Raw genomic sequence first — 11,298 nt, 5'->3', positions numbered from 1 at the left:
TTATGTGCAAGTCATTTATATATTTTCACAAGCAGCTCAGGTCCCAGCACAGATCCCTGCAGAGCTCCATTGAGTCACAGATCTCCAGCTAGAATAGCATGCTTCCACCACATCCCTCTGTCTGCTATGCGTAAGACAGTTCTGAATCTATACAACCAAGTCACTGTGAATACCATGCATTTTAATCTTCTGGGTCAATCTACCATGGGGGACTTTCTCAAATCAAATGCCTTACTAAAATCCATGTAGACAACATCCATCAACTTACCCATTAATCACCTTTGCCACTTCCTCAAAAAGCTTGATCAAGTTAGTAAGACATGACCTGCCTATATATAAACTAAAGCTGCCAGTTCATAATTATCTAATTCTCTTTCAAATGGAGAAAATAATAAGTGCAATCCATGCACATAGTGCATATATTTCCAAACTTTTTTGTGTATCGGTGTCCAATTTTACCCCCTTACCAAGCAATCATTTTAAAATACCAGAATCTGCAGTCTCTTGTGTCCCCATTACAAATTACATCCCTGTTGCAGTCACCCATTCTACTGAAACATAATGTTCCATGGACACAGTGAAGTGAAAAGGTCTTCAGGATAACATAGATTATTTTTCTCGGATAGGATCAAGCAGACAAATTTATCAGCAAAACACAAAAAGCTGGAAAAACACAGCAGGTCAGGCAGCATCTGTGGAGGGTCCCAACATGAAATACCGCCTTTGAAATCTGAACAAGGATCCTGACCTGAAACACCATCTGACGTTTCCTCCACCGATGCTGCCTGACCTATTGAGTTCTTCCAGCACTTTGTGAAGGCAATAGACAAAGTTTTGGCTTGTGAGTCTGAAGAAGGGTCCAGACTCGAAACATCATTTGCCCATTCCTTCACCAGAAGCTGCCTGACCTGCTGAGTTCTTCCAGCACTTTGTGTTGAGCTAATGAATTCTTCCTATCCCAAAACACTCATTCATGTCATCTTGTAGACCTTTTCACTTCACTGTATCCATGGAACATAATGTTGCAGTGGGCTGGGTGACTGCAGCAGGGAAGCAATCTTTAATGGAGATACAAGACACTGCAAATTCTGGTATTTTTAAACGATTGCTTGTTAAGGGGATAAAATTGGATTTATTGTTGTCTTATGATGTTTTTCAATGAAAAGGTCTCAACAATCCTCAACTGTTGATTTTGTTTCTTTTCCAGGAAGAGTACAACAACAATTGTCAGTTTAAGGAGAGGATAGAAGAAAATGGTTACAATACCTACGCCTCGCTGAAGCGGAAGCACAAAGGGCGACAAATGTTCATCTCATTGAACGGGAAAGGATCTCCTCGCCGTGGGCACAAAACAAGGAGAAAACATCTCTCAGCACACTTTCTACCCATGATGGTTCCCTAAAGGTCAGCTCGCGCCCACTCGTCCTGAAACTTATACCATTTACAAGTCTTGCCACTTGACGCTTCAAAAGAAAGAAATGCACATTTTTTTCTTTCTCCCTGGACCTTATATACTGAGCTTTTTCTTTTGCTGCATAAACGCTTGCAGAGGCAACAGAGCATAGACTGTTGTAAATATAGGTTTTATTGGGACCATTTACAGAGCCTCTTCATCAGTATAACTTTAGGACTAATGTAGAGGTAAAGAAAGGCCCTTCAGTCACAATAGACAAAAGACGTGAATCAGTAGGATTTAATGGTCTTTTTAAAAAAGCCTGAAAGAAGCTGATTTTTTTGACTTAGAGTGTGGACAATGGACAAACAGTGCTATACTTGTATGTGGGGGGCGAAGGGGGAGGGAGGGGGGAGGTAACAGGGGATGGTTGAGCTATTGAGCACCTATACCAAAGTTCTAAATTTGTTGCAATGCACAGAAGACTATGCTCTAGTCAAAGAAGACAGCGTTTGTAATTTGCACCAGCTTTAGCGAGACAATGTACTTGTAAACCATTAAAATCTAACTTCCACGAGTTCCTGGACTGCATACCAACTGCACTCCCACCATGGAAGATCCGCACTCGACCACTGTGAGCTCCGAAGACTGGCGACTCTTCTGTTACGCACAGACATCAGGGTGACACAGCCCGGCAAGGCGACCGTTAGATAGGCTGGTGATTTTGTAGGAAAGGGTCATATTTATACAACTGTAAATCGTGATGTTACTCCTAGATTAATGCAATCATGGGAACATTCCTGATGGTGGTTTCGCTAAATGGCCAACATCACTTCAGAACAGGGGAAGCTGCCTTTCATGTACCGTAACAATTCAATAAAGCTCTTTCTTTCCTAGAAAGCACATGCGAAGAGATATTGTTTTCTGATGGATTTCTAAAGGTTTACAATGTGTTTATTAGAGTGTTGCAACTCTTTTATAACATAGTGAATAAAGTGGTATCTTATTAATTTTATCCTTGTAGTTCATGATGTTAAATGAACCTTTTGATTGTGTTATGATCATATTTGAGCAAAGGAATGTGGCATAAAAGTATCACTGACATTGATAGGGGGAGTGGCAATTATTGAAGGCAAATCCTGTTTTACTTCTTGTACGCATAAATTTCAATTGCATTCCTTCTCACCACTGCAATTTAGCTTATTTTTAGTTTTAGTTTTAGAGACGCATCACGGAAACAGGTTCTACTGAGTCCACGTTGACCAACAATCACCCATGTTTGCTAGCTGAATGTTATCCTTCTTTTTCATCAATTTCCTACACATTAGGGGCAATTTTACAGAGGCTAATTAACTTATAAAACCCCATGTTTTTGAGATGATGGAGGAAACTGGAGGAAACCAACGAGGTCACAGTGAGAATGTGCAAACTCCACACAGACAGCACCTGAGGTCAGGATAAAACCTGGGTCTCTGGCATTGTGAGGCAGCAGCTTTATCAGCTGCACCACTGTGCCACCATAGAGTCAAGTGTGTTTTATTGTCATATGTCCTGAAATGGAACACTGAAATTCTTACTTGCAGCAGCAGCAGCAGCAGCAGCAGCAGGTTTGTAAGCACAGTACTCAATAGGAAACAAACAAAATAAAAGTTCATAACATTAAAAAAACACAATATAGAGATTAATACCAAGAGATTTCCAAATCTCGCTTTTCTATTTCCCCTGTCTTAATTGTCGTTGATTGTGACCTTCTTCTCCAACAGATGTGTGGTGTTTACAGGTAAGGAAGATAGACACAAAATGCTGAAGTAACTCAGCGGGTCAGGCAGCATCTCTGGAGTAAAGGAATAGGCAGCGTTTCGGGTCACAACCCATCCTCAGACCCGAAATGTCACCTATTCCTTTTGATGCTGCGTGACCCGTTGACTTACTACAGCATTTTGTGTCTATCTTTGGTGTAAACCAGCATCTGCAGTTACTTCCTACACATAAGGTTATTTGTGTTTCATTGACTGCTTGAACATTGCACTCGCTGCGTACGATTCATTCTTTGAGAGTATCAGGGTTTGCTGGATCACTTGGTAGTTCACCATATCTCAGCATTTCTGAAAATGTTCACATTGCCATCCTTAACTAAACATCAATTCAATATGTGTAGCAGGTTTTCAAGCGGTTTGAGCAGATGCACTCTCTGTTGAATAAATCTGTGAAGCAACATATAATGTGCTGTCATTACTACCTTACTATGTTGTCTGCCAGGCTTTGAACACCATTGATACGAGAATTTCATTAAGCCTATTAGAATCCAATCCTTCAACGTAAGACTAACTCTCTATTCAAAGACTCAACGCTTTCTAAACCTCCAGCATTATAACTGTACCCTAGCAGAGGATTCATTCACGTACAGATGTCTAGGGGTTTTATCATTTGAAACATTTGAGAACGGCTCTGGAAAGATGTACATAAGAAAAGTAAAGAAGAATTCATGTCCACAAATTCTTGTCGCAAATGTTCGGTTTGGAAACATCACAATTGACAAATTCATGTGCAAAATGATCCTTTAATAGGGGTACACACAAACTGACCTTTATTCATTGAGTTGATGCATTACCTTGTTTTGTTTAGTTTAGAGATACAGCGCAGAAACAAGCCCTGCGGCCCACCGAGTCGGCGCCGACCAGTGATCGCCGTACACTAGCACTATCCCACACACACACGGGACAAGTTACATTTATACCAAGTCAATTAACCTACAAACCTACACGTCTTTGGAGTGTGGGAGGAAACTGGAGATACTTGGATGTCACGGGGAGAACATACAAACTCCATACAGACAGCATCCGCAGTCAGGATCGAACCCGGGTCTTTTGTGCTGTAAGGCAGTTAAGGGCCTGTCCCACGAGCATGCGACCTGCATGCGGCAAGCGCGACCAAACCGGAAGCGGGGGCCGTGCGGAGGTCGAGTGAGTGGCGTGAAGTTCGAGCGAAGTCCGCGGGAAGTTTCGCGTGTGATGTATGGCATCAAGACGCTGCGTACGGCGTCAAGACGCTGTGCACGCCCGTTGAGGCGGTGCGTACAGCGTCGAGGCGTCTGTGGGCCAGCAGTGTCGTTGCCGTGCGGAATGTTTGAACACGGTCAGTTTTTCGGTGCCCCGCGCGATGTCGGGACCAGCTCCGCACAACTCCATATGGCTCCGGCGATTGAAGTGGGACCGGCCCCACTCGGCCGTACGGCTCAAGTGATCACGTTAGGTCGCGCTTGCCGCATGGAGTCGCATGCTCGTGGGACATGCCCTTAACTCTACAGCTCCGCCACCATGCCACGGTTGTATAGCTTTGATCTACTCCTGAATAGCCTTAAATAAAAATGTGAAATAATTATATCAAATGCACCCATCTCGCTTTCAGGGACCACCAGTTTGGCTAAAAAACATAATCTTGAGCAAGATACAACTTAATATTTGCTGATTATATAGACAATGTTTTACATTTACACCTGGTGCTTCTCCCTATATCAGCCAACACTCATTGGGTTCAAGTCTCACTCTGGAGAGTTGAGAACAAAACCTAGGCAGACATTTGGATGCGACACTGTTATTACATCTCTAATGGTGCCGTGTTATGAGATATTAAGCTAAAAGCAAGCTGTCCTTTCAGGTGGAAGAGAGATCCGATGACACAACCTCAAAGAAAAGTAGGGAGTTCTCTCGCAAAGCGCAAAATGCTGGAGGAACTCAGCGGGTCAGGCAATATATGTGGAGAGAATGGACAGATAACGTTTCGGGGTCAGGGCCCATCTTCAGACTGATGGAACAGGGGAGGAAGCTGGAAAAGAGAGGTGTTAAGGGGGGGGGGAGCCTGGCAAGTGATAGGTGGATGCAGGTGAGGGAAGGGTGTTTGGCAGATGGGTGGAGTGAGTGACAAAAGTTGGAGGTCAAAAGGAGACAAAAGGATGTCACATAAGGAATTCAAAGGAGTGAAATGTGAGGCTATTATTTTGTGTCATCGCACAACTGTTTGCCAATAGCGAGCAAATGTTAGACGTTGGCCTCTGCAAGGTCCTTTACAGTATATGTGTCATGCAGCATGTCGCAGCTCAGGAGATGTTCCACAGTCTGGAGGTCCCGTCCACACTGACTGTCTGCTGCATCTTCAGTATATCCCCACTTCAGCATTGTTCGATTTGCTCCTTCCCATGCCTGTCCGCAGGCTGTTGAGAGTGCGTCAGGTTATCCACGGTTGTCCGGAACCTGGTGGGAGTTTCTCGGAGGGATAGATTGCCCTGTGAATGTCTTCCGGAGATTACTCCAGTCTCTCTTCCCAGAGTTTGAGCCTTGTGGACGATGCACTGCAGTGCAGGGGATAGACAGGCGAGAAGAAAATTCTGCGTGATTTCAAACGCTGAGGTAGCAAAGGGTGGTCGTGTAGGGGATGTCTTTCATCCTATGATTGTCTGGCGTTCTTTTTGACTAGCCACAGCTCTTCTGATTCCAGAGGGTGCAATGCCAGAGAGTAGGTAGATGTTGTCAATCTTGGCAGGTGTCATGCATCCACTGATGCAACGGCAGCTTGTGTTTAGCACAGGATCAATCTTCCTTGCATGAGCTGAGCGCTCCCATACTGTGCAGTCATACTCAGCAGCGGAGAAGCAGAGAGCCAGAGCTGTTGATCGAATGGTTGTAGAATTTGCTTCCCATTTTGAGGTACTCAGCTTACTAAGAAGAGCATTTCTGGAACTGACTTTTCCTTTATGCTTGGTGATATGTGCTTTGTAGGTCAGAGGTCGATCAAGAGTCACACTGAGATGGACTGGATTGTCACAGTGCTCCAATCTGACTCCATTCCATGTGATCTTCAACCTTCGATTTGCATACTTGTTCTTCAAGTGGAAGGCGTAGACTTGGGTTTTAGACGGATTGACTCTCAGGTGATTCTCTTTGTACTTGAGGACAGGTTGAAGAAAGTAGAGTGGCTTCTGCCTCGAGGAAGTCAGCACTTTGGGTTGTAATACATAGGTCACCTGCATAAATGGAACTCCTGGTGTTCGGATGGATAGGATGGTCATTGATATAGATATTGAACAAGGTGGGTGCCAGTACACTTCCTGGGGGGAGGCTGTTTTTCTGCCTGCGCCAGCGACTTTTCTTTCCTGACAGCTCGACAATGTGAGGCTGACTGAATGAATAAGTTTATTGGCCAAGTATTCACATACAAGGAATTTGCTTTGGCGCTCTGCCCGCAAGTGACAACATGACATACAGTGACAATTAGGAATGACACATAAAACATTAAACATTAATAATAAAACATGATCTGAAGGGAGGGGGTACCTGTAAGGGAATGGGTATGGGGATAATGGGGGTGGGGGGGATTAAAGAGGACTGTGAGACTTAGGGATTGGAAATGATTGTCCACAGGAGAGGAAAGGAGCAGGGTGACTGGGGTGGTGGGAGATGGTAGGAGAAATGTTTGGGGACAGAGAAAAACAAGGGGGATAGATGGATAGAATTCGATATTCATGCTGTTCGGTTGCAAAGAATAATTCTCTCAATGCTTTTGCAATACAAATAGGATTGCACCTTATCTCCTGCAGTTGTTGCTTCATCTTAAGTTATTGTAGTGTAGCCTTTTAGTTACTTGAGCAAGAATCCATAGCCCCACATCTAATCCCATCACGGCCAATGTGGAAGTTGTTTTTTAATAAATAGGGGAAACCATTAACAACTATTTTTAGCAACGCTGATCCCAAAAACTGCAGGATAGTCATTGAAGGCACACTTGATCACAGTGTAATTCGGGGTGGGAACAATCTGCTTGGCTTGACTGGCCTAGATACTATCACGGACTTACGCAAGGTAACTGATTTTGAAAAGAAAATGATCTAACGAGCCATCAATCCACTGGTTTGGCACCATTATCATCTTAAAGTGCAATTGGAGACAGGCAATATATACTGTGTACATAATCATGAGAGGAATAGGTTGGGTAGATGCACAGTCTCTTGCCCAAAGTAGGGGAATATATAACCATAGAGGCATAGGTTTAAGATGAGGGGGGAAAGCTTTAATAGGAACCTCATGCAAGGAGTGTTGAGGGCCTGTCCCACTTGGGCGACCTAATCCGCGAGTTCTGGTGAGTTGCCATCGACTCATACTCGCAGCATGGTCGACACGAGGTAATAGGAGGTCTTCATAACTCTCCTTCATGCTCGAGAGTGTCTCCGCGTACTCGAGGCCTCAGCTAGGTCGCGGCATTTTTTCCAATGTTAAAAAATTCCCGCGAGTAAAAAAAGGTCGCCATGGAAAAAATCGATACTTTTTTTACTCATAGGTTTAGTCGTAGTAGGTCGTAGTAGGTCACCATGTTAGTCGTAGGTAATCGAGGGTAGTCGAAGGTAGTCATAGATAGTCTTCATCATAGTCGAAGGGAGGTCGAAGGGAGGTCAATGTTGATCGAAGGAGGTCGTCTTCACTCTCCACCAGTCAGTGTCCAATTTTCCCGAAGTTAGTCATAGCTGGTCGAAGCTAGTCTTCAACATAGTCAAAGGAGGTCTTCAACATGTCATTTTTTCAAACTCTTCTAAACTCGCCAATTAGGTCGCCCAAGTGGGACAGCCCCTTTAGGTGTATGGAACAAACTGCTGGAGGAGGTAGTCATGGAAGGTACTATTCAACATTTAATAAACATTTAGACAAGTACATGGATAGGACAGGTTTAGAGGGATGAGGGCCAAATGCAGGCAGGTGGGAATGGAGTGGATGGGACAAGTTGGCCAGAGAAGGCAGGTTAGGCCGAAGGGCCTGTTTCCACGCTGTAAGACTCTATGACCATAAATCCATGATCTTGTCATTGGTGCCCAGACAATGGAAAATGACTAAATAAAACTAGATTATGTGACATGGCTCTATACTCTGGTACAACTCAGTTTTTATGGTGCATTTTTATGGTGACTAATACTTCAGCATAGCGGGATGGCTCAGTTTGAACAGGTCAGCCATAGGGGAGGTTGGAGCATGGTGCAAAATGGAGCTGTCATCTTTCAATCCATTGAAAAATATTTTTTAATCCTTGTAATAGGAAGGAGAGGAAAATCTTCTGACATGCCCCCCAAAAAAACCTCCACGTCTGCATCCAGCTTAAGTTCATTCCAAGGAATCTGTCAACACACCACCCAACTGTCCAGCATAATACAGAGCCTGCAAAGGTATTGAACTGCACATTTGCAAGGCTTCTTGACAAGCACGGAGTAACCAGTTCGCAGGAGCTTAATTATCAATGGCAGCTCGTCTGTCAGTGCGGAAGAAACATTGGGTTCGGAATTTACCAACCTGGGCCCATTTAGCACCTGTTGCTTTCTATGTGGCTGCCACTTCTTTGAGACAAGTGAATCTCATGCACAAAAAATTACTGACATCTCCCTGTTGCTGTAATTTGAGGGAGGGGTAAAAATTCTGCAGTAACCAAGTCATTGTGTTTCTTAACATGAACGCCGTTTCATTCTCCAAAAATCTAAATCATTTCAATTTATCAAATTCTACTCATTCAGTACAAAATCCTTGAAGTGGATGAAAAACAGGCAATACATGCAACTGTATAAAATTCTAAACTTTTGTTATTTCATGTCATCAACATGAAAAGTCAGCGGGGAGACACAATGAACTGCAGATGCTGGTTTATAAATAAAAATCACAAAGTGATGGATTAACTGCTGGGATGGCACTCTGGCGCAGTGGTAGACGTGCTGCCCTATAGCACCAGAGACCCGGGTTCGATCCTGACTACAGGTGCTATCTGTACGGTGTTTGTACTTTCTCCCTGTTCTTCTTCTTATTGAGTCCACACACAAGATTAGATGTTGTTCAGCCACTGCTGAACACACTTCTCGGCATCTGCATACAATGATGTCGGTCTTGACGACGTGAACACTCTTTCCTTGACCCCACGTGGGTTTTCTCTGGGTGCACCAGCTTCCACCCACATTCTAAAGACATACAGGTTTGTAGATTCATTGGCTTCGAAAAAAAGTTGCAAATTGTCGTGGATTAGTGTGTAGGATGGTGCTAGTGTTCGGGGGATCGCAGGTCGTCGTGCCGTCGGTGGGCCAAAGGGCTTGTTTCCGCGCTGTGTCTCTAAACTAAACTGCAGCCTGACCCATTGAGATACTCTGGCCCTTAGTGTTTTTTTTATTTGTAAACCAGCATCTGAAGTTCCACGCGTCTCCATTTTACTGCTCCAAAGTCTCCTCAAGGTGCGGCCACTTCGAAGAAGTTTTCCTCCTCTCTCTGACAGGAGTTCTGCGTGTCCTCTCGATCCCCCTCCGTGATTCCCGATTCTCCCCTGCTCTTTGACCACGTTCTGACCCAGGGTCTGAAAAAGGGTCTGGACCCGAAACGTCACCTGTCAATGTCATCCATAGACGCTGCCTGACCTGCTGAATTTCTCCAGCACCTTGTGTTTTCGCAACATGAAAAGTCAACACTGCTCCATTCTCCACAGAAGCTGTCTGATCTGCTGAGCGTTTCCAGCATTTTTTCAAATACTCAATATTTGTGTCTTTTTTGCACTATGATTCTCTCCTATGATACCCAGCTTGCTGCTGCAGAATTAGGTAAGCACAAATGAACCTGTCTGATTGGAATTAAAGTCCAACATATACTCAATGAATTCTTCTCTTTTCTTATGGTTGGTCAACAGGGGAATCTTAATGTCACCCGCAAGGAATGGATTTCTTTGAGAAACTAGTAACCATCTTTATAGATGTAAACTCGTGATCTACAACAACAAAACTGGGGGTGAGATTTAAGATGGACCTTAAATGCAACCTGTTCACCCAAAGGCTAGTCCACATCTGGAATGAGCTGCCAGAGAAAGCTATAGAAACAGATACGACTTTCAAAAGACTTTGGAGAGATATATGGGTTGAGAGGTTTGCAGGAAAATGGGACTATTCCAGTATGTTAACTTGATTGGCATGGATAAGGTGAGTCGGAGGGCCTGTTTCCATGATGCACAGCTCTATGACTTGAAATTTCCTCCAGCGCTTTGTGTCTTTTTTATGTTAAAGTATTACATCAATTTGGTGGAAGTTGCAAGTGATGCTCTTAGATTTATATCAGTACATGCAAAGTACTTTGGAAAACTGGACACAACACACCAAATGGGTTTTTAAGCTGGTGGCGTTGTGAGAATCAGGGACAAATTCATCTTTATAAGTGAAAACAGCATCAATAACATAGATAGATACAAAATGGTGGAGAGTAACTGGATCCGGTAGGCGGCGCGACTCACGTCAGCAGCGGCCTCTGCAGCCCGTCCGCGTTTTTATTATTTTTGCATATGCTTTTTATGTAGTTTTTGTTACTTTTTTGTTGGGGTGTGTGTGTGGGGGGCATGGGGGTGGGGGTGGAGTGGGAGGGAGGGGGTAAGTTTTAAATCTCTCCCTGCACGGTTGGGGCTGTAATGTGGAGCGGCCTCCAACAGGAGAAGACCGGGGACGCTGGGGCCGACGACTCACCTCACCGCCGCGGAGCTGGCCGAGTCCGGAGAGGGTGGAGCGGTGGTGGAGCGCTGTTGCTGCTGCGGCCCGACCTTCGGAGATTCGGAGGCTGCAACTGCAGGATGGCGGACGGCGGCACCGGGAGCCCGCGGGTCCCTGGAGGGAGACCGCTTTTCAGGGCTCCTGCAACGGCGACTTCTCCCGCCCGAGTTGCGGGGTTGAAGAGCTCCTGGAGCGGGGCCTGACATCACCGCCCCGCGCGGCTTGGAATGGCCGCGGGACTCTGCGAGCGCACGCCGGGGGCTCTAACACCAAGACCCGGTGTGCGACCTTGAATCACCCGGCGTGGCTTTAATGGCCGCAGGACAATCGCCATCGCCAGCCGGGGGCTTTGACTTTGACTGACATG

The 11,298-nt window shown here is 45.0% G+C and overlaps 1 protein-coding gene across 1 annotated transcript in view; it reads left to right on the top strand.

The window, feature by feature from the left end:
* The window catches only part of fgf22 (fibroblast growth factor 22), a 131,203-nt gene extending 128,163 nt beyond the window's left edge, over window positions 1–3,040 (top strand). Inside the window, exon 3 of the mRNA XM_055658899.1 lies at window positions 1,208–3,040. Coding sequence (XP_055514874.1) covers window positions 1,208–1,402 — 195 coding nt within the window. The 3' untranslated portion in view covers window positions 1,403–3,040. The remainder of the gene's footprint in view (window positions 1–1,207) is intronic.
* Window positions 3,041–11,298: the final 8,258 nt, after the last annotated feature.

The sequence above is a fragment of the Leucoraja erinacea genome, chromosome 29, assembly GCF_028641065.1.
Source record: "Leucoraja erinacea ecotype New England chromosome 29, Leri_hhj_1, whole genome shotgun sequence".
NCBI classification, from domain to species: domain Eukaryota; kingdom Metazoa; phylum Chordata; class Chondrichthyes; order Rajiformes; family Rajidae; genus Leucoraja; species Leucoraja erinaceus.
Note: the sequence above shows the minus strand (reverse complement) of the source record. Positions and strands in the feature narration are given on the sequence as shown.